The sequence below is a fragment of the Myxine glutinosa genome, chromosome 5 (genome assembly GCF_964187855.1).
Source record: "Myxine glutinosa chromosome 5, kmMyxGlut1.1, whole genome shotgun sequence".
Classification (NCBI taxonomy): Eukaryota; Metazoa; Chordata; class Myxini; order Myxiniformes; family Myxinidae; genus Myxine; species Myxine glutinosa.
The window spans coordinates 41,071,729-41,095,477 of record NC_136265.1 but is presented as its reverse complement, the minus strand read 5'-3'; the positions used below and the strand labels follow the sequence as shown (position 1 = coordinate 41,095,477).

Genomic DNA, 23,749 nt, shown 5'->3' with positions numbered 1-23,749 from the left:
TGCTAAGTCTGATAATTATCAACAGTTTCAACTGGCCACAGTTAGCCCTGCCAAATCACCTGAGGTACATGTAACACCAAGCGCATCTGGGAGCACATCTAATAATGACATTGACAACATTCGTGTGGGCCAGTGGTGCGTTGTAGAGTATGATGCAGAACTATTTGCAGGAGAAGTGAAAGAAGTCGGGGAACATGGAGATTACAGAGTATCGGTGATGCATCGGGCAGGGCACAACTGGAAATGGCCTAGCCCCAAAGACGACCTGACATTTTATATTAGAGACAAAATAGTTATGCTGCTAGATTATCCACTCATTGCCAACAACAGAGGACATTTCAAATTCACAGCCCAGTTCTAACTGAAAACACACAAAATTGTGACCAATTGGCAAAACTGTACATTACACTGCACTGATTTCTTGCACTTAATCAAAGGGACTGAAGCCTAGTGATTGATAGACATTTTTTTTGATAGACAATTGCGTAGTATACAAAAGTTAATGTAGTTTAACTTGGGGTAACAAAGTGCACTGGATTATGTGTTGAAAGAGTAATATTTTTGCATATTTCAGGAACCACATGATTTTCGTTCAATGTATTTGAAGTGTGATATTTACAGTTGGAAAATGATATTTTGAACTTCTAGATAATTTGATTCTATAGTAGTGATAGAAGAAGTTTTGCTGTTGTGTACTTGTATGAGTAGCTCCATCTAGTAGGTTTATAGTTTTAATTATAAGTTAATAACTGCATGTGAAATTGTGACAAAATATTGCATGCAAAAACGCTGTGCGTGATGGTGATGTTCAGAGTGCCATTGTACAAAAGTAATCAATGCATGTGCACTAAATTTGCGTTACTATTTTCAATTGGCTGGCCGTGCAAACACGTATTGTACGCAGAGTGTATGGCAATGCAAGTAGTAATTCCTTTGTATTCATTACTACCTGATCGTTAGCCACATGTTTAATTAGTTCGTAATTAGGATAGTGTGAACTATTTTTAAGATTAGTTTTTGGTCATATATGTTACATTGCACTTCTAGTTATTTGCATTGCATTGCACTTTCCAGCAATTATTTGTATCATATAGTGACCAGAATTTCACTCTTTGTACAGCAATAGATGGAGCATTTCAATTGTCCTTCCGTTACCGAATCTTAATTAATGTTTGCCTTTGTTTTGAATCAACCAAATGTCAAGTGGAATGTGGCAGAATATTCACAAAACATCAGAGATTGTATTAAGTAACCTTAAAACAACATTGGCATGGAAACTTCACAGAGTTTTGAAAAAATATGCATTGGTTGAAAAACCCATGTCCGTTTTGGCGTCCTTCCCTTACCGACCTCATTCATATGCATAATATGTGAACAAAAGATAACAGTGATCAAATTTTTGGTGGAATTGAGAGGTTTTATGTGTTCTCACATAATTACCTTCGCAAAAGCGGAAGGTTATGTTTTGATCGCTGTGTATTTATTTGTACTAGGGCATGCCCGTACTATATCTATATCTAAAATTATATCCCCCCCCCTCTATTTACATGAAATGGTTTGGTCCAAAGCGAACGGCTTGCGAGTGGTGACAATCCCCCCCCTCTATTTACATGCAATGGTTTGGTCCAAAGCGAACGGCTTCCGGAGTTTGGTAAAGAAATCGCCATCGCGTGCACAAACGCGCAGGAAAGCGAATGAATCGCAAATTCGTTTTTATTAGTTGTAAAACATAGTTTAACGCCAACATAGTTTGCAAACGTGAAATAAATGAATACGCTCTCAAATGTGCCATCCGAGGCAGAGTGTGCCCGCCACGTTCGGCACACGCGATCGTTCGCTGCTCTCTGATTGGTTGAATCGTTTTTTGGACATAGCTCGGTAAGTAATTGTCCGATTAATATGAAACCTTGAAAAGGCACATCCTCGGGTCCCCAGCAATATACCTGGCAAGTTAAAAGTATATCGGACCCGTGGTTGTCGAGAAACAGCGGTCACAGACAAACGTACAGACAGAGATTACTGGAATTATAGATAGATGTCTGTGTGTGTGTGTGTGTGTATGTTATTCGCATAACTCAAAAAGTATTCAACCGAATTGCATGAAATTTGGTGGGATGATTGGTTATTATACGGGACACATTTGATTAGATTTTGGGAGCAATCGGGTCAAAGGTCAAGGTCATGAAAAGGTCAAAATCGTATTTTTGTTGTTCTGTTCCCTACACTCCCATGCCAAGTACAGAACAGTAGCTGCGGCGAAGGTATGCGCTCTACCGAGTGCCCGTTCTAGTTATTACCTTCGCAAAAGCGGAAGGTTATGTTTTGATCGCTGTGTATTTATTTGTATGTCTGTGTGTGTGTGTGTATGTTATTCGCATAACTCAAAAAGTATTCAACCGAATTGCATGAAATTTGGTGGGATGATTGGTTATTATACGGGACACATTTGATTAGATTTTGGGAGCAATCGGGTCAAAGGTCAAGGTCACGAAAAGGTCAAAATCGTATTTTTACCATAGCGCGGTCAATTTTTATCCAATTGGCATGCAACTAATGCCAAAATGTTCAGAATTCAATGCCCGATCTTGTGATATACGACATGACCCAGTGAAGACATTACCCTTGTTAGCGGTTGGGGGTCAAAGGTCAGGGGGGTCACGACCTTGCAAAATGTGCGTTTTTTGTCATAACTCGGTCAATTCTTATCCGATTTGCATGAAATCAGCACCAAACTGTTCACTGTTCTGTTCCCTACACTCCCATGCCAAGTACAGAACAGTAGCTGCGGCGAAGGTATGCGCTCTACCGAGTGCCCGTTCTAGTTCTGTCTGTTTTTGTCTGTCTGTATGTATGTGAATTGCCTACAGGTCACATTTTTACTCCGATCTTCACAAAACTTCACCGCCTGGTCGAGTTTGTCATAAGCAAGAAGCCTATTGTTTTTGAGGTAAAAAGATCAATGTAGGCCAAAGGTCAACAACTTTGTCAAATTTCTAAAATCCTTAATTTTCATATGATTGACTTGAAATTTGAAGAGGATTTGCATATCTGGTCACTGATTTCAACCACCAATTATTTTTAAGGTCAACATAGACCAAAACGTCAACATAGGCCAAATTTCTAAAATCGTCAATTTTCCTCTGATTGACTTTAAATTTGAAGAGGAATTGTATATTTTGTCATTGAATTCAACCACAAATTGTTTTTGAGGACAACATAGGCCAAAGGTCACCAACTTAGGCGTAATTTCTAAGATCCCCAATTTTCATCCGATTGACTTAAAATTTGAACAGGATTTTTTTGTTGTTTTTTTGTTTTTTTGTATGTAAGATCGAGGCTCGTGAAAGAGCTAACATTAATCACACAGAAAGACAAACCGACACATAAAACATATAATAAGGGGAGCGGTAGACAAGATGGGGAGAGGGGGGGGAAGGACACAAACACAACATTTGAGAGCAGGGACATCGAGAGATCTGTGGGATGGAGAGGGCTTTGGGAGAGGGGGAATGGGAAGGGGGGTGGGAGAGGTATAAAACATATGGAGACTGCAAGGACTTTCAGGAAAGAAGTTGGAATTTCAAAAAAAGTGGACCTGGGGTGAATTAGCAGGGGTAGAAAAGATCAAGGTTTTGGATGGGGGAAGATAAGAGATGGTGGTGAACAGCTGTTTTAAAGACCTGGAGGGAGGAGTGGGATTGAAGGGAGTGTGGGAGTTTGTTCCAGAGGCGGGAGAAAAGAGGAATGAAAGAGTGAAGGTGAGCAGAGCCTAGATTTCGGCAATTTAACCATAAGAGGGTTGCTGGCAGATCTTGTGCGACCTGTAGGAATATTTGGGGGACAGAGCACAGATGGAGCTGGGGGAGCTAGGCCGGAGAGGAGTCGGTGGAAGACAGAAAGACCACCTGCCTGCGGTGGGTGAGTGAAAGGCCCTTGGAGACGGCTTCATTGCGGGCGATTCCAATGATTCTGAAACCTTTGGTTTCAACAGCGTGAAGCCGAGCTAGTTGTGAAGCAGGAGCACCAGCCCAGAGGGGAGAGCAGTACTCCATTGAGCTACGGATGAAAGCCTTGTATGTGGTTTGCATATCATGTCATGTTTGTTGCACATCATGTTGTTTGCATATCATGATTTGCATATCATGTCACTGAATTCAACCACCAGTTATTTTTAATGTCAAAGTTGTTTTGGAGATTTCGCAGGTATCGTGCTCTGCATGGCGACTTTCTTGTTATTTCTATTTTTTGAGTGTGTTTGAGAGTAAAATCGAGTCAGATCTTTTTGAAAAAAACTTGAAACTCTCTCCAGGCAAAGTCGTTTTCTCGGAATTTAAACCATTTTCGTATTTCCAGCTTCATAATTGCCTCCTTTACTGACTCTCATTGTAATGTAATTAAGGCGCTGGTTGAAATTTAACGGAGTTTTTTTTCTTTTTTTTCTTTCTTAAATCGGCCAGTAATACAGTATGCATCGAGTAATCATTTTTGATGGAATTTGTCTTTGTAGACTTGGTAACCAATAGTCTACTCGTTATAATGCGGTATCCTGTTTTTATTTATTTATTTATCGGAAATTGAGGATATGGTGGCGGGTAAAAAACAATCCACTGACAGTAAGGCAACAAGCAGGGGAATAAATCAACAGGGAATGAGGAATGGGAGGAAACTCAGCAACAGACCAAACCAAGGCCCACAAGAGCAGGTGTCCTGGATAGCAACTTTCTAGCCCCTTACGAAGGTACAAGAAAATGCACTAGAGGCATGTGAATACATTAACAAACTAGAACGGCACTCGTTAAAGAGCATACCTCCACCAGAATGAATGAATGAATGAATGATCGTTTTTAAGGCCATTTTCCCCGCTAGAGCAGGGGTTAGCCTTGCGGGCCCCATGACAATCATGGTTCCCTGTTTGAGGCAATGTTTTTATGGCCGGATGCCCTTCCTGACGCCAACCCTTAGTCTCCTCTTAAGATGCGCAGGGATACGGTGTACCTATTCTAAACCGGGGTACACACCGTGATCATTCATCCCAGCAAGCTGGTACTCAATTTGCCGACCTCGGAAGGATGACAGGCTGAGTCAACCCCCCTGGTGTTAATTCAGCGATCGACCGGGATTCGAACCCAGGATCCTAAGATCCCAAGCCGGCACCCTAACCGCTAAGCCAACACCGGGCCACCAGGCTGAACAGTTTGCGTTTTGTATCAACTGATAGGCCGGATCTGGATTCGGACCTGAACCAAAATTTAATCAGCTTGTTCTGGTCACTCAACTACTCATCCACCAAGTTTTGTCATAACTCGTCCACAACAACTTTTTGAGATGTCATACTATATGTTATATATCGTTGTTGGCCCCATCTCTCAATTGATGGTGAAGAATCAGTTCCAAATTATTTTATTATTATTCTCATATCCGGATTCATATCTCCACCAAAATCAAATAAATTCGTGCTTGTCACACACCCTACCTGCCCACCAAATTTCATCGGAATCCGACCACAACATTTCGAGATATCCTGCACCCAAACAAACAGCGAAAACATAACCTCCGTCCACCTTTGGTGGCGGAGGTAATTAACACCAACAATTAGCAAAAATTGTTAAAGAAGACAATGCCGGACAGGTGGCCTTTGCCTTCAAAAACAGAGGTCGAGTCCTCCAAGATGTTGGAGCTCCTTTGTAAATCAACCCACTCCACCCCTTCTCCCGCAACCCCCATAACATCTCCACCGGTGCCACTTATGTCGAGGCCTAGCTCCAGCAGGCGGATGAGCAGTTGCAAACATCCTCGGTCCATGAGTCGGTCATGGAGCAGCCGTGCACAATGTCATGTTCTGACAATAACGTATGTGCTGAAACCCAAGATGGCGTCAAATGAGATAATCAGGAGAGTGGAATGACAAATGATTATGAAACTTCAGGTTCATTAAAATATAAATTTGTTGAAATTCGCAGTCTATTAGCCTCACAGTATGGAGATGATTGTTTGTCAAGGGCGTCCATATTTGATTGGAGCAAATCATTTAATGATGGACAGAATGAACCACATGGAGCAAGGGTGAACTCTTCAAAAGGTTCACTCTTCGAAATGCCAGCTTCTCCTTGCTTCCCAGTTAACACACTTCGATCATCGTCCTGTTGATTCATCCGTCGTCCTACCTGTCTGCCGCCGCAGATCGACACTGGCCTTCACTGGCAAGTCTAGTTCTTCAAGGTGTGTGTGTGCGTGTGTGCGTGCGTGCGTGCGTGCGTGCGTGCGCGTGATGGGTTGACTGACTGCCTGGACGCAACTGAGGTTTTGGATCTACTGATGTACCATCTATTGATGTGGATCCATGATCGAGGTTGTGGATCCGCCTTTTGGAGAGGTCCTGGGCTGAAAGGATCGAAACCTCGAGGAAGAACGGTGCCCAGCTGATGATCCGTGCAGTCGGGAAACTAGTCAATTGCTTACGGGTTAAGGTTCTTGCTTTAGGTGGAGAAACTATGCTTGAGGTTTACGATTTAAATAAAGTTGAATATGGGATGTTGTGAAATTAACATTTACAACAATCCTTTAAATTATTTAAGTTTAGGAACAACCGATACTGTACAATTGTGTGTGTGTGTGTGTGTGTGTGTGTGTGTGTGTGTGTGTGTGTGTGTGTGTGTGTGTGTGTGTGTGTGTGTGTGTGTGTGTGTGTGTGTGTGTGTGTGTGTGTGTGTGTGTGTGTGTGTGTGTGTGTGTGTGTGTGTGTGTGTGTGTGTGTGTGTGTGTGTGTGTGTGTGTGTGTGTGTGTGTGTGTATGAACGAACGAGAGGGATAGAATTGTGAGGAACAGAAATGAAAAAACGAGATGTTTTTTTTTGTTTTTCCCTTTCTGAGCATGAAATATATATATTACGCACTGCCTAAAGGGGGCAGCACCTTATCCTTATTTCACAATAATTAATTTTACCCTGTCACAAATATATCTTTCAAGACAAGTTTCTCATAGTTTTAAACAATAGTTCAGGTCAATGTTTAACCACCCTTGTAACCAAGTTTTGATCATTTTTAAAGTATCGTTGACAAATGCCTGTGGACTCTGTTGCCCTGTTATTTTCTTAAATAAAACGATTGTTGCTGTTGGTAATACTTACAGCTTGCTTGGCATCCAAACCGTGAGGGTTGCTTGGCCTTCGGTACCGACGATGGAAAGGTCGGCATCTACGACGTGGTCTCAAATAGGTTTGTTGCTTCATTTGGAAATTTTACACGTCCGCGGAACGTCAGACCATCCTTTCACTGTGACGTTTAAAGCTTGATCTGTTTTTACGGGTTTTTGCAACAACACTTCTCTTACCTCAGGACACCACGGATATCGAACACCTATCACAAGCGAACGGTGTATTCACTGACTTGGGGTCCAGCTCTGCATTTGGACTCCACAGGTATGGTCGCGCACTCACAGACCTGCCCTTCCATTGTTCCCGGTCTTGCGGGTTACGCGATCCCCGCTTTACCTAGACCGATGATGTCACGACACTCGTATGTTATCTGAGTTTCTTGTGGTTTTTATACCGAGTGGGTTATAGCTCACAGGTGATGCAATGTTGGCACATGAGCTCGTGTTGTGTGCAGGGGATTCGCAATGGATTGCATTGTATAGCTGCGGGGGAGATGGAGTGGTGATCATGCACAACTCACAACGACTCAAATCAGATGGCATAAACCTTAACAATCTCATCCAGGATGCCTGTGGCCTGAAGGTATGCATTGTACACCCGTGTGTGTGTGTGGTTTTTTTGTTTTTTTTTCCTTTCTGAGCATGAAATATATATATATTACACACTGCCTAAAGGGGGCAGCACCTTCTCCTTATTTCACAATCATATACTTTTTATATTTCATATTATTTTTTTCTTCTTCTTCTTATTATTATTATTATATTATAAATTCTTATAATATTATTATATTATAAATTATAATATTATAAATTTATATAATTATTGTAATATTATATAAATTATTTTAATATATATAAATATTAATAAATATAACTATTAATAAATATAAATATAAATATATTATAAATTATTATAATATTATAAATTATTATTATATTATTATTATTTCATATTATTATTTTATATTATTCATATCATATTTTCATATATATTTCAATCATATTTCACAATTTCACAATCACATACTGGGCTGAAAGGATTGAAACCTCGAGGAAGAACGGTGTCCAGCTGATGATCCATGCAGTCGGGAAACTAGTCAGTTCCTTACAGGTTGACGTTTTTGCTTTAGGTGGAGAAACTATGTTTGAGGTTTACAATTTAAATAAAGTTGAATATGGGATGTTGTGAAATTAACATCATTTACAACAATCCTTTAAATTATTTGTTTAGGAACAACCGATACTGTACAATTAAGTGTGTGTGTGTGTGCGTGCGTGCGTGCGTGCGTGCGCGTTGTTTCTTGTTCCCATCTGATCATGAAATTGTCTGACTGTAAATCCTCCTATGCCCTGCACAGCCTCGTTTGGTATGACTTTGTATGCAAATGCCACACAAATTATATTCGGTGTGGGGGCATTTTGGGAGGGACTATGCTCCCTTTTCCATACGTAGTGCTTCTCCCAAGTTTCCCTAATGGCGTTGAGTCGGTATGTGAACAAATACCAGGTGGTTGGAAGTTTTTTTGGTTTTTTTTTCTTCTCTCTTTTCTCACTCGTCTGTTTGTTTGTTTGTCTGTCAGCAGGATATCTCAAAAAGTTAAGGATGGATTCAAACGAAATTTGGTGGATAGGTTGGGTGTGTGACATGGACGAATTGATTCGATTTTGATGAAGATCTGGATCCGCACACTATAATTACCTCCGCCATCAAAGGTGGATGGAGGTTATGTTTTCACCCCTGTCTATTTGTCTGTCTGTTTGCTTGTGAACAACATATCTCAAAAAGTTGTGGACGGATTCAGACGAAAATTGGCGAAGATGTAGCGTATGTCACAAGGACGAAATGATTAGATTTTGGTGAAGATCCGGATCCGAATTCGGACCCGGCTACTAGAATATTTTAAGTGATTCTTCACAATTGGGAGATAGGGCCAAAAACGCTAAATAGCAGGGCAGGATATCTCAAAAAGTTGTGGACGGATTTGGACGAAAGTTGGTGGACCAGTTGGGTGTCTGACAAGGAAGGATAGATTCGTTTTTGGTGATTCGCATCCACTTTGTGCACAAACTAAATTTGATGAAAACAACTAAAAAAAAAAGTTTAAAAAAAAGTAGCATTTAAAATAATTAGTGCTCTCCATATGTTCTTACTATAATGGAGCAAAAATGGATGTCACCGAAACTCCAAAATTGACTTGTGGCAGAAATAGCGCCTCCTTTAGTAGGAGCCACTATTACATATTGGTTCACGAGTTATCAAGTGACAACTATATTCGTCATGTGTGTGCGTCTGTTTGTCCGCAGCATAACTACCCGATGATATCATCCGATCTTGATGAAACTTGGGTGGGAGGTTGATATCATGATCTAGTTGTGTCCTGCCTGGAGTGGGCGTATTGCGCCCATTGTGGGCGGAGCCACGCCCGAAAAAGATGTCTTTCTAGGGGGTAATCGAGTTCAAGCTACATCTTCTCCGAGGGGTTTGGTGGAATCTGACAGGGGTTTCGATATTTGGTTCGATTTTTGGTTCGATCCCATGGAGCTCGATTTTTCATTTATTATTATTATGATTTTTTTTCTTCATTTTATTTATTTATTTATTTATTTTATTTTTTTCATTTCATATTTCACCGAATTTTCGGTATTGTGTCGCAAACTAACCTCATAACTGATTATACATTATTTTCTATCTCATTTCAAGGTCAGCAACCTTCGTTTTGGCATTTCCGGGCCTGGCCTGTCCGGGCCTGTTTCGGTTATAGTCCTCCTTTATCGTTGAATACCGCTCGTGAACCATCGTCATCTCCTGACTTGTCTTTCTTTACTTTTTGATATCGAGTATGATGTGATCAATAAAATTTCTTTCTAAAATAAAAATTATAAAGTGCATGTCCAAGAATGTGCCACAGCACATTAGCCACCGTAGGTGGTCCGAGAAGGGTACTCCCACCCCTTATCATAAGAACTAACGGGCACTCCCACCTTCTGGGCGGGAGTGCCTACTAGTTCTCGTAATAAAAGTTTGTTGAAAAATTGACAGAAGTTCAAATTGTAAATAAAGAAATACGGAAGCGGTTACAATACCCGGCTGTCTCGTGCTGCATGTCGGACGAGCTAATAAGGCCGATTTGTATTTACTGTGACTTTGCCCTTTAACAGTTTGACCAGTTATTAATTGGTCTTCTTCTTATTCTCACAATCGGGGTTCGTTGAAAATTTCATGACAAAAGCTCAGATTGTGAAAAAGTTGTGACCTAGACACGCACACACACGTTTGCAAAACCCCGTCTCCCACTGCTTGGTGGATGGGCTAACAATACGTCATAGACGTCGTAGAAGTCTGATGTTTTTTTTTGTCTTTGCTTGCGAGTTTGTTTGCTAATCTGAGAAACTTATCATTCAGGTTTCCTTTAACATGTGAATAATCATGATGCTCCCAATCCAATAGTTTTAACTCATGGGTTTTCACACCTTTTAAGTTTTGTGTGAAATGTTGCTTCTGGCGGATACTTTGAATCCACCATTAGATTGATGTTGACCAAGAAGGACTTTAAAGGATTGAGCACCAGTGACATCATTTCGTGCAAACTTTACAAGAGTGAGCTTTCTCTGACTGTAGTCAGATTTATTTGGAATAATGTTCAGAATATTTTCTTTCACTTTGATTTCATATTGCAGCAAAAGTTTGCTCTGAGGAGTGAAGTGTCGTGGAAACCGGATGGCAAAGCTGTGGCTCTGGGAAACGAGGATGGGTAAGCACTAAGCATGGTACCTCAAAGGAAGCTCGAGTGTTGGTGTTTATGGGTAATGGGGCCTTAGGGGCTGGCAGGATGGACTAGAGGTACGCACACTCGCCTCCGAGGCATCGAGCCTGGGTTCCAAGCCCGACCCAGCTACAAACTGTCATCCTGGTGTCTGGCAGGCAGAGTGATCCCAAAGATGGACGATAAGCTGGGTCCCGGCTGCCAGCATTAGTTGGTGGACATTGAAGATCGCACGGTGTCCTTTGCGAAGAGTAGGCGAATCCTCACCAGCACCCTGAATACATTACAAATTCCTGCCTAAATCTGCTGCAGTTAACCATTAGGTCTAACCAGTCAGCTTGTAAATCACTTCGAGCTTAAACATGCCCAGGCCGAACCCACAAGTTGGTCTGAATAATTGGGGCCGTTAAGTGGAGCCTGAACCAGCCGAATGGTGGCATTGTTACCCTCGCCACCAACGGTGGATGGAGGTTGTTTTCACCCCTTTCTGTCCGTTTGTTTGTGAACAAAATATCTCAAAGTTGTGGATGGATTCGGACGAAATTTGGCAGAGATGTGTAGCCTATTTCACAAGGACGAAGTGATTAGATTTTGGTGAAGATCCAGATTCGTATTCGGCGACTAGAATTTTAAGTGATTCTTCACCATTGGGAGATAGGGCCAAAACGATACATAGCAGGATATATCTCAAAAAGTTGTGGACGGATTTGGACAACACCTGCTGGACCGGTTGTGTGTATGACAAGGAAGCATCGATTCAATTTTGGTGAAGCTCCGGATCCGGATCGAGCTAGTATAATTTTCTTAAGTGATTCTTCACCATTGAGTGATGGGGCCAACCAGGCGGAGGTATGCTCTCTATTAGAGTGCCGTTCTAGTATTTTTGATGCCATTTTGTTGGCTGTCGTTGGGTTGCCTTCCGACCATATTTCTTTCAGCTCGTGTGGATCGATTTGTGTGCATCTGCAGAGTTTATTTTTCCCCATTTGGCCCGATAATACATTCCTTCTCCTTTTGTATGCAGCACATTACTTTGAGTCGTGACATTGGCTGAGGGGGCACAGCTCTACCGCTGATGTAGTGCCCCCTGCAGGTTGTGGCAGGAATCTGGTATTTGTTTAGGTTGCCGGCAATAACTCGCCTACTCTTCTTCGCAAAGGACACTGCGGTGTCTTTAACATCCATCAACTAATGCTGGCAGAAGGGACCCCCAGTTTAACGTGCATCCGAGGGACGGCATGAAACACCGGGATGACAGTTCATAGCGGGGTCGGGATTTGAACTCAAACTAGACAGCTTAGAGGTGAGTGTGCGTACCCCCGAGGTCATCTTTCCAACCAGAGAAATCCCTAATGAAAAGCCAAACGTTTTGTTTTTCTTTAAATCTAGCATAGCTGAGGTCATTACATCTCCAACTTTTCTTCATGCAAGCGTCTTAAAAAAAAAAAAATAACCACCTTTAGAGGCCATTTTTCCCCGCAAAGCGGGGGTTGGCCTTTTTCGGGGACCGTGGTTGTTGTTGTTTTTTTGGTCCCCTTTTTGAAGCAATGTTTTACGGCCGGATGCCCTTCCTGACGCCAACCCTTTTTGCCGCCTTTAACGACAAACAGGGAATTACCAGTGAGCTGGTACTCAATTAGCCGACCTCGGAAGGATGACAGGCTGAGTCAACCCCCCTGGCGTTAATTCAGCGATTGACGATTCGCTCAGCGAGCGACGATTCAGCGATTGATTCATGCAAGCGTCTTGATTGGCCAATTTTTATTTGCATACCGATTATACTGTTTCCCCCCAACCTCCCTCACCGACGTCATGACAACAACATCCAGAGCTGTTTGGTGGTTTCACATGAATGGTCATTAAATTATGAATATACTTATTTTTAAAAAACATTTCCTGCTTGTTGACTTGTTTTATCACGTGATTGTCCACTGGATTATTTAATTAACCAATGTTAATGCCATTCTTCCTGGCTGTATACTTTCAGCTCCATTGAAGTTTACCGAGTCCCGAACCTGTGTCTTGTCTGCGTCATTCAACAACATCACAAGCTGGTGAACGCTCTGCGCTGGCACCCGCCATTGCCTCCTGGACAGTCGGAGACGCTCCAATCCCAACTCCTGTCAGGGATGCTGGCGTCGGGCTCCAACAATGCTGTGATCTATGTGCACAGCCTACATGACATCTTATGTATGCACACATGCCAGACTTCCACCAATTGGCATATTTATGTCCACGCTTTTTGAAAAAAATGGGGGGGATATTGTAATCGGTTCTGTCTGTCTGTCCGTCCGTCACGCTATCTCCTCGTAAACGGTTGGGCAAAAATGTGCCAAACTTGGCAGTTATGATCACCACATGACACAAAGGTACAAGTGCAGTATCATTTTTGGCCCCGCCCCATGGGGTGTGGCCAAAAGGTTAAATACCTAAAAATGCAATTACGGTCACCTTTTTAAACGAAACTTTATATGTGCAATCAACATTGGGGGACACATGAAATATGTCAGGCTTTTTTTGGATTTGACCTCCGTTCACACCCCAAAGGTGAGCGGACTACTTACCTCCGCATATTACCTTCTTCTGCCTTCTCTTGAGGTCACAGGAGTCAAAACGGGAAAAACATTAACTCAAAGTTTGATATTGAGCCATTCGTGGTACATTTTGCCATCTATCAACTTTTGCTTTCGGTGGGAAGCGTGGGGATTTGTGATGGTGCACCATCGACTTCACTTTAGCTCCAATTTATCTCTGGATTATTGCACATCTGTTTAAAAAAAAAAAAAAACCTTCCGGCCTTGGGTCAGGTGACAGGCAGTGGATTTTGAGTGACGTAATGCTCCGTTACTGCTTTCTTCGTAATGTCCATAACTCTACGTAATGCTCCGTTACTACATTACTGATGTTGACCAAGGACCAATTGTTTATGCTTCCGGGAACCATTATTATTTATATACACTTTACCATCCCAACTACCAGCATAAGCCTGGTGTTGGTTTAACGGTTAAGGTGGCTGGCTTAAGATCTTAGGGTCTTGAGTTTGAGTCCCTGTCATACCGTTGAATAACACCAGGTGGGTTGACTCAGCCCGTCATCCTTCCAAGGTCGGCAAAATGAGTACCAGCTTACTGCGAAGAATGAGCCATTCGAATATCTTGCGTTGGAGTGGCAACCCGTCCAGGATTGTGCCCACTCTAGCCTAGGAAACTTCTTCGGTAGCTATATGCATTTGCAGATCCAAAAGGGAGTGGTCTTCTACCACCAACACACAACTTTGAATCATTTATGTATTTGCATACACCTTTACCATCACTGCTGCCAACATGCCACCTTGAATTCGACATTTAGATGTGGTATATATTTTACCTTTTCACGGCATTTAATTAATTAATTATTTATTTGGTTATTTAAATGTAAAATTTATACGTCCCATTTTTAAGGTGCGTTTGGGGGCTGTGTCGTTGATGAGGCCTTGCATTCTTGTTGTCGATATTTTCAAGTAAAAATCGGTGTCGATATTAAAAAGCATCCAGTGATTCGGCGCTTCGTTCCGCACGTCACACTGAACTACAGAAGGGCATGATGTCATCACTGCACATCGGATTTTTATGTGAAAAAATAAAAAATATTTTTTCACATAAAACGGGTTTTTTGCGCGCAAAAAAATTATTTTGCTATTTTCGGAGAAAAAAACAATTTCGCCCTTTTTCGGGAAAAATAAAATAAAATGCCCTTTTTGGTCGAAAATGTCTGGCAACGCTAAAAACAATTAGGGAATTTTTCGAAATTTTAAACTGCGATCGAAATTTTTAACTGCGATCGATCTCAAAAACAAAACGTTGCGTCCACTTGCGTGCGTTGCGTCCCCAGCGTGTACAGCAGTGAGGCGGTGTACTACAGTGAGAGAGTGTACACAAAGTGTGAACAAGTCTCCTATCAAGATGAGTGCTGCTCTTCGTGACAAGTGGCTGAAGGAATTCAACGCTGGCGGCGATGGGGCCACCTTCAAGTACGTGTCGAGTGACACGGCTTTCTGTCGAGCTTGTGAAAAGACTTTCCGGGCGAAGCAGAAGTCTGAGCTGGCCCAACATGTCCGAGGAGACCGCCACAAGAGCAACTTGGCCTTGAAGAAGAAGAGGACGGTCACACAAGCCACCATGGAGGACTTTGGTGGCGGAAAGAGGCACAAGTGCGACGTCGTGGCTCAGGAGCTGTGCCAGGCCATGCTGGCCGCTGGCATCCCATGGTCGAAATTGGAAAACCCTGCCCTCCGGTCATTCCTGGAGAAGCACTTCACTCTCCAGATCCCCGATGAAAGCTGGATTCGAAAGCACTACCTCGACAAGTGCTACGACGAGGCCTTGGCGGGCATCCGTGCCGACCTCGGACAGCAGCCCATCTGGCTGTCCGTCGACGAGACAACCGATTCGGCAGGTCGATATGTGGCCAACATCATCGCGGGACGCTTGTCCAAGGAGGGGTACTTTCGTCCCCACCTCGTCCAGTGCATGTTTCTGGAGAAGACCAACTCCGGGGAGATCGTGCACGCAGTCAATGACACGCTGCGCTACCTTTGGCCTGATTTCAAGCCGGAGTGCCTCAAGGTCCTCGTCGGCGACGCCGCGGCCTATATGATCAAGGCCGGCCATGCCCTGAAGGAACTCTTCCCGGATTTGCTGCATGTGACTTGCGTTGCCCACGCGCTCCACCGTGTCTGCGAGACAGTCCGAGAAATGTTCAAGGACGTCAACGACCTGATTGCCACGACGAAGAAGGTGTTCGTCAAAGCCCCGTCGCGTGTTGTCCTTTGGAAGGAGCAGCAGCCCAATCTTTCTCTCCCCCCGGAGCCCATTTTGACTCGGTGGGGGACGTGGATCGACGCCGCGGTGTTTTACGCCGAGCACTTCGAGGCCGTCAAGGACATTGTGGACCAGCTGAACGATGACGACGCGATGGCAATCCGGAGTGCCAAGGACCTGTTCGGAAAGGCGGACATCAAGCTCAGTTTGGTCTTCTTAAATGCCCACGTGTCGTTCATCCCGAAGATCCTTAAGCAGCTGGAGGAGGCCGGCATGGAGCTGGCCAAGGCCTTCCAGCTCCTTGATCAGGCCAAGGAGGAGCTCGAAAAGATCCGAGGCTGCCGTAAGGAGATCCTGCTCACCAAGTTCAAGGCGGTGCTGCAGCGCAATCCCGACATTGGTGTGCTGAGGACAGTGGCTTTGATCCTGGATGGAGATCAGTACGGATCTGAGGTTGGTGTGCCGGCTGGAGTCAAGCTTGCCGACATCCCCCTCTTGAGGTACTGCCCCATCGTCAGCGTCGACGTGGAAAGGTCCTTCTCCGTCTACAGAAACGTCCTCACCGACCGCCGACACCGCCTCACCAAGGAGAACATTACCAAGATAATGATTTCAAACACCTACTTTAACCGTTCCTAAAAGGGTCTTATCAATTTCTTCTAGTCCTCTACTTATCAAACAATGCGGTTGCAATAAAGGTACCTGAACATCATTTTTTACCTGTTTACTAGCCCAGAGTGCTTAATGTTGTGCAGGAAAAAGCTTACCATTTTTTGTTCTTTTTTTGACTGATTTCTGAAAAACTTGGTAATAATAAAAAATGAATAAAACGGGGGAAAAAAATATTTCGGGATTTTTTCACATAAAAAAAAAAAAATTCCGCTTTTCAAAACATAAAAGGCCTATTTTCTTAACATAAAAATCCGTAGTCTAGTCATCACATACACACGTGTCTATGCGTGTGTGTGTCCGGCCCATAACCTTTTTACCATTTGAGTTTTGTCATCAAATTTTTAACAAAGCTCTATTTTGATAATATGGAGAAGACAAATTAAAAATGTTGTCCAAAGGTCAAAAGGTTAAAGGTCAGTCACATAAAATCATCAATTTTCATCCAATTTACCTGAAATTTCTATTTACCATTGGAGTTTTTTCATCAAATGTTCACCAAAGCTTTATTATGAGAATATGGAGAAGGCAAATTAAAAATCTGGTCATAAGGTCAAAGGTCAGCGTCACATAAAATCGTCGATTTTCACCCAGTTGACCTGAAATTTTAGGAATTTGCACATTGGGTCACCGAATTGGTTCACCAATCAAAAGGTAGGAGTTGATTGGTGTTTTTTATGAGATCAAAAGGTCAAAGGTCAAGGTTGCGTAAAATCACCAATTTTCACCCGATTGATCTGAAATTTTAAGAATTTGCATATTGGTTCACTATTGAAAAGGTGGGAGTTGATTATCTTTTAGATCTCAAGCATGAAATCTTCAATTTTCATTTTGTATTTTTTTTTTTATGATTCTGTTATTTGAGCATACGGAAGAAGACGTGTCGATACAAACGGAGGCGGGTGGGCTTTGCATTTTCAGATGCTTTCTCGTTAGAATTTTATTTCTGCACTGATTTTGAGGTTCGTGCCAGAGCAAAATGGCAGAGAATGGAGAGTAACATACCAACAGTTAGTCAGGTTCACTATGTTAACAAATATAATTTCTTTCAAAATTTTTGGAGATTAACAAAACTATACAATTTTTGGAATATTCAGAGCATGAGGAATCCAAAAATTAATGTTGGCATTTGCGTAGACACCTTTGCGAAAATGACACTCAGGACCAGTCAGGTTCACTATGTTAACAAATATAATTTCGTTCAAAATTTTGGGAGATTAGCAAACCTGTACATTTTTGGAATCATCTGAGCATGGAGAATCAGAAAATCAATGTTGGCATTTGCACAGACACCTGCATGGCTGCCATTTTTGTGATTTCCCCATTGAGTACCTGTGGCACGATTTGGCCAACGTTTAGGATCGGGTTTAGTACTGCTAATGGTTCGAGCCGCGGGCTGCTAATCCGCTCGGCAAAATAACATGTTGCCCGTGGTCTCGAGCGAAGTTGCTCACCTGCCTCGTGGAGGGAGCTGGGCAGCTTCAGGAGCGGAGATGGCCAGTGAAAATAGAAGGGGGACTAACCCCCACCCCCCCCCCCCCACCCCTAACCCCCCCACCCCCAAGGGGAGTGCCGTACTCCGTTTCCATAACAATTGTTCTGCATTACCTTGTTCAAGGTAATGACCCTCTGGATAACCTGGATAACCCTCTGGAATAATGGATAACCATTTATTATCATTATTAACCATTATTATCCATTAATAATAATGGATAATAATGGATAACCCTCTGGAACTCACTACCTCACACCATCAGAGACTCCTCCTCACTCACCACATTCAAAACATCACTCAAGACCCACCTGTTCAACACTGCATTCAACATTTAACCCACAGCATTTAACCCCTGACTATCTCTTCTCCTTCTTCCTTTTGCTTTGATTATTTATTTACTTGTTGATTTTTGTCTTTTTGCACTTGTTTTTTTGTACTCTGTCAAAGCGTCTTTGGGCTTCTTGAAAAGCGCTATATAAAATAAATGTATTATTATTATTATTATTCTTTTGGATTTTCAAAATGGCCGCCATAAAATACATATTTTGCGCTATCTCGGCTTCTAGTCGACCTAGAAACTTAATTAAATATGCTAATCCTATGTTTTCTGGGTCAAGTAATCCAATAAAGGCCTCAAAATAGTGCTCGGGGTTATAGAAAAGCAACAAACAAAGGTAATTGAAAACCATTGTCTTTATATTTGTGATATAACTGTATTACATAATACATGATATTGCAAGTCCCTTGAAGTTATAGGTATGGGTTTATAAAGCAAGGAAGCAGCCTTGTTAGTATCAGATTGAACTATAAGTCCGATACACAGGATCTACGAGGTCTATACCGTTCAGGAATATGCTTTTACAGATCTTCATCACTGTCCTGAGGGTCATTTTCGCAAAGGTGTCTATGCAAATGTAAACATTAATTTTTGGATTCCTCATGCTCTGAATATTCCAAAAATGTATAGTTTTGCTAATCTCCAAAAATTTGAACGAAAAAACATAGTGAACCTGACGAAGTGGGGCAATAGGGAATATGCAAGCATGCAGCATACAGGCGGACAAGGTCAGCCTGTTTTTTGTTGTTTTTGTTGTTGTTGTTTTTGCATGAGCTCAGCACCTGTTTTGTTTTGTGAATAACTATTGGTGTTCTGCAAGTCATTGATTCGTCCACTTATGCAATATCATTTCGATCGAGAAATGCAATTTCTATGTAACAAAAGCACTTTCATCTGAACCGCATCATGTTGTGTTGTCTCGCCACTGATCACCTCCTTGACCTTCACGAACACCGATTGCTTCGTCAGTGTTTGGTTCATTCATTCGTATGCGGCACGAGGCTGCTTGTTGCATCATTTTCGGTACTAAAAACACCCGCTCCTGGTGGGCGAGGGTGGTGGGGCAAACCTTGCATTTTGTGGAATACCACAGAAGGTACTGTGGGGGATGTTTTGGAATTGCGTTTGTACTAAAAGCTTGACGACAATCACCACAAGATGTGGAGCATGAACGATGCTCGGAATGGTCGAGAATCCCAACTTAACGTTAATAAAACTGTTAGTGCATGTTTTTATCCCATCACTTTTAGCAGTAAAGTGTATGATGCTGTATTTCTTTACCTCAGCTCAGGAAGGCAAACAAGATGAGGCCATGGTGTTGGTGGAGCCTTACTGCAGTCTGTCTGGCCACACGTCCCGCATCACCGGCCTAGACTGGAGCCCCCATCAGCCTGGTATCCTGGCCTCCTGCAGTTACGATGGATCCGCACAGGTCAGAAAACCACCTTTGTAACGATATCGATAAGGTTTTGCTCTTGCTTCATCGGATATGCTGATTGATCTGACATGGGATGGAGAAAACACCGAATCCTCATTTCATTGCGTGATGTTCTTTTATTATTGTGAGTAAATGTATGACGTACAAGAGTCGTGGATGATGTGGGGATAAGGGATACATGTGTCGAGGTATACTTCGTGGTGTCGAGGTTCTCCAACTATTGCACAAATTTGGGTGCAACAACCACTTTAACCCCTTTGGAAACTCGCCTTTTTGATGCCTTTCTGCCATCTTCTTCTTCTTCTACTGGTTAGTCTGCCTCCTTCGATCCTGAAGATCCTTGCACAATGACCTACAGGGGTTGTCAGTGCTCCATCCTTGTAAAATGCTGAGTATCAAACAAGGAAGCAACACATACCATTTTTGAAGTCTTTGGTAAGACTCAGCCAGGATTTGAACCACCGACCTCCCGTAATCGGAGCGGACCATGACACCACTGAGTCTGGTGTCATTAGGAGGTTTTCTTATTTTGACACCATGATACGTTTTGTCCATTTAACATTGTTTTTTAAACTTGCTCAAGCTGTCATTCCACAGCCGTGCGTTATACCCTCGTGACTTGGTGATGGTTGGAACTTTAATAATAATAATAATTCATTTATTTTGTATAGCGCTTTTCCAGAAGCCCAAAGGCGCTTTGACAGAGTGGAAAACATAATGCATAACAATACATGAAAACAACAATTGCAAAAAGACAAGAATCAATAGGGAAATATTTAAAGCAAAAGGAGGGAGAAGGAGAAGAGATAGTCAGGGGTTAAATGCTGTGGGTTGAATGTTGAATGCAGCGTTGAACAGGTGGGTCTTTAGTGATGTTTTGAATGTGGTGAGTGAGGAGGAGTCTCTGATGGTGTGAGGTAGTGAGTTCCAGAGGGTGGGAGCAGCGATGGAGAAGGCCCTGTCCCCCCAGGATCTGACCTGTCCCCCCAGGAACTTTCATCATGAACACCCCCTGGGGGGTTGTGAGGGGGACACACATAGAATATCCCCGAGTGGGGGAGGGGGATTGAACATCCACAACACACTACTACTACTACTACTACTACTACTACTACTACTACTACTACTACAGCTGCTAATAGTACTACTACTGCAACTACTAATAGTACAACAACTACTACTACCACTATCACCACTGCTACCACTACTACTATTACCACCACTGCTGCTGTTACTACTACTACTACTACTACTACTACTACTACTACTACTACAGCTGCTAATAGTACTACTACTGCAACTACTAATAGTACAACAACCTACTACTACCACTATCACCACTGCTACCACTACTACTATTACCACCACTGCTGCTGTTACTACTACTACTACTACTGCAACTACTAATACGACTACAACCACTACTACCACTATCACCACTGCTACCACTACTACTATTACCACCACTGCTGCTGCTACTACTACTACAACTACAACTACTAATACGACTACTACCACTATCACCACTGCTACCACCACCACTACTACTACTACCAGCACTACTACTTCCACCACTGCTGCTGCTACTACTACTATTACTACTTCTACTACTACCACTATTAGTACTACTACTGCCACTCTACTACTGCAACTATTAATACTACTACAACTACTAAAACCACTATCACCACTGCTACCACTACTACTATTACCACCACTGCTGTTGCTACTACTACTACTACTACTACTGCAACTACTAATACGACTACTACCACTATCACCACTATCACCACTGCTACCACCACCACTACTACTACTACCAGCACTACTACTTCCACCACTGCTGCTGCTACTACTACTACTAGTACTACTTCTACTACTACCACTATTAGTACTAGTACTGCCACTCTACTACTGCAACTATTAATACTACTACAACTACTGAAACCACTATCACCACTGCTACTACTACTACTACTACTACTACCACTACTGTTAGTTACGTCTACTACTATTGCCACTGCTACCACCACCTCTACTACTAGTACTACTGCCACTACCACTACCACTGCTACCACCACCACTACTACTGTAACTACTACCACTACCACCACCACTGCTAGGACTACCACCACTACTAGTACTACGACCACTACCACCACTACTAGTACTAGTACTACTACGACTACTACTACGACTACCACTAGTACTACTTCTACGACTACTTTATTGGCCTTAATCCTACCTTGTGGGGTCGGCTGAATCCCTCTCGAGCACCTCCACCTCAATTTTTGTCTGCTCCTTTTCTTGCCAACTCCATTCATATTATTAAAGGCCTTCGTCCCTGGTGGGTTTGTCTTCCTGAGGTGGGTTCTTTGTCCTCCTGATCGCTCTATTTTCAATCTGAAGTTTGTTTTTCCCATGCACATGTCAGAAGCTATGAAGGAACAAAACGGTAAAGCATGACAGTGGCATGGTAAAGTGGAACACAAGTGGATATGGGACTGATGAATTTACATGTCTAGAGGTAGTAAACTATATTAAACGGGTAAGAATTGCTTGACATAAATTAAGATGTTATGGATGATAAATCGATGCAGAGATTTATGTGTTTTGAGGAACTAGTGCAATTCAAAGTCCCCCACCCCTTGTGTACCAGGTGTGGGACGTGTGCAGCAGAAAGCCTCTGTATAATTACCGAGGCCATGTCGGGCGGCTCCTGGCCATAGCCTGGTCCCACACGGACCCCGATAGCGTGTGGACTGGAGGAGATGATTGCAGCCTTCACTGTTGGCACCCAACTCGGCAAGAGCACACCAAACCACCAAAAGGTCTCGATTGTTTTTCTTCCTCATGACCCAGTTTGTATCGCATAATAGGACAGAGAGACAGACAGAGACGAAAAGCAAATGCGATTTAAAGAAATATTCTGTCTTCAGCTGCATTTTATTACAATAGAAAGTGCAAACGCTTTTATCTTCCTTCAGGACGATGTGAATCTTGGATTTCTCCCATCAGGAAAGAAAGGCGTGGAATTGGAAAGAAAAAAAGTTGGCAGTTCCAAGGGAAAAGCTCATTTGGCCAGCTTGCACGAACGTTCTGAAACGCAGTCTCCTTTGCCCGAGGGAGTGGAACAGAATTGGCGAGAGCCTGCCAACGGAAGTGAAGGTGGAAACGCCGATGCACCGTCACGTGCCGCAGGTGAACTTTCGGTCAAAGTGGATATAACTTCCAGATTAAAAAAAAAAATTCCAGTCGTCTTCCCTTTTAGTACAATTCAGTCACTTTTTGTGTGACCTGGTGTTGGGTGACCCTGGTGTTGGGCTAGCGGCTAGGGTGCCGGCTTAGGATCCTAGGATCCTGGGTTCGAATCCCGGTCGATCGCTGAATTTACACCAGGGGGGTTGACTCAGCCTGTCATCCTTCCGAGGTCGGCAAATTGAGAACCAGTTCACTGGTAATTCCCTGTTTGTCGTAAAAGGCGACAAAAAGGGTTGGCGGCAGGAAGGGCATCCGGCCGTAAAACATTGCTTCAAAAAGGGGACCAAAAAACAACAACAACCATGGTTCCCGAAAAAGGCCAACCCCCGCTTTGCGGGGAAAAATGGCCTCTAAAGGTGGTTATTTTTATTTATTTATATATATAGTCACTTTTTGTGGCCTTCGATTTTGAATTTGTTAAATATATTGTTACAGACGTGGCTTGGATGTTATTTACCGAGCGGTTTTATGGTATGACCACGTCTGCACAAGTTACCCGATTGTGCCCGAACGTTGACTAGTCGCGCGATGCTGGCTCAATAAGAAAAAGAAGACACCCGGCTGGATTACAATAACACAATACGACACCAATGTTTCGATTCTCAATTATATTCGTACGGAAAGGTTAGATTACAGGGGCTAGAGGTATATTACAGGAAGACAGGCACTTAGACACACTCTTATATTAACCCCGGACAGACGACAGACAAACGGCTGACTCACACGGGGGTTTGATGGCTAGGAAAGGCAGGGTCGATGGCTCCAGGTCCTCCTGGGCTCGGGGCAGGGTACAGTACGGTCCGGTCCGGTCCAAAGATGCGGGGAGGTCTCGT

The 23,749-nt window shown here is 42.9% G+C and overlaps 1 protein-coding gene across 1 annotated transcript in view; it reads left to right on the top strand.

Annotated features, from left to right (window-relative positions):
- Positions 1 to 23,749, top strand: part of LOC137427636 (gem-associated protein 5) — a 63,099-nt gene that overhangs the window by 17,250 nt on the left and 22,100 nt on the right. The window contains exons 2-9 of the mRNA XM_078777941.1: positions 7,130 to 7,215; positions 7,336 to 7,418; positions 7,609 to 7,736; positions 10,832 to 10,905; positions 12,905 to 13,107; positions 19,504 to 19,649; positions 22,315 to 22,486; positions 22,674 to 22,856. Of these exons, the coding sequence (XP_078634067.1) occupies positions 7,662 to 7,736; positions 10,832 to 10,905; positions 12,905 to 13,107; positions 19,504 to 19,649; positions 22,315 to 22,486; positions 22,674 to 22,856 (853 nt within the window). The 5' untranslated portion in view covers positions 7,130 to 7,215; positions 7,336 to 7,418; positions 7,609 to 7,661. The remainder of the gene's footprint in view (positions 1 to 7,129; positions 7,216 to 7,335; positions 7,419 to 7,608; positions 7,737 to 10,831; positions 10,906 to 12,904; positions 13,108 to 19,503; positions 19,650 to 22,314; positions 22,487 to 22,673; positions 22,857 to 23,749) is intronic.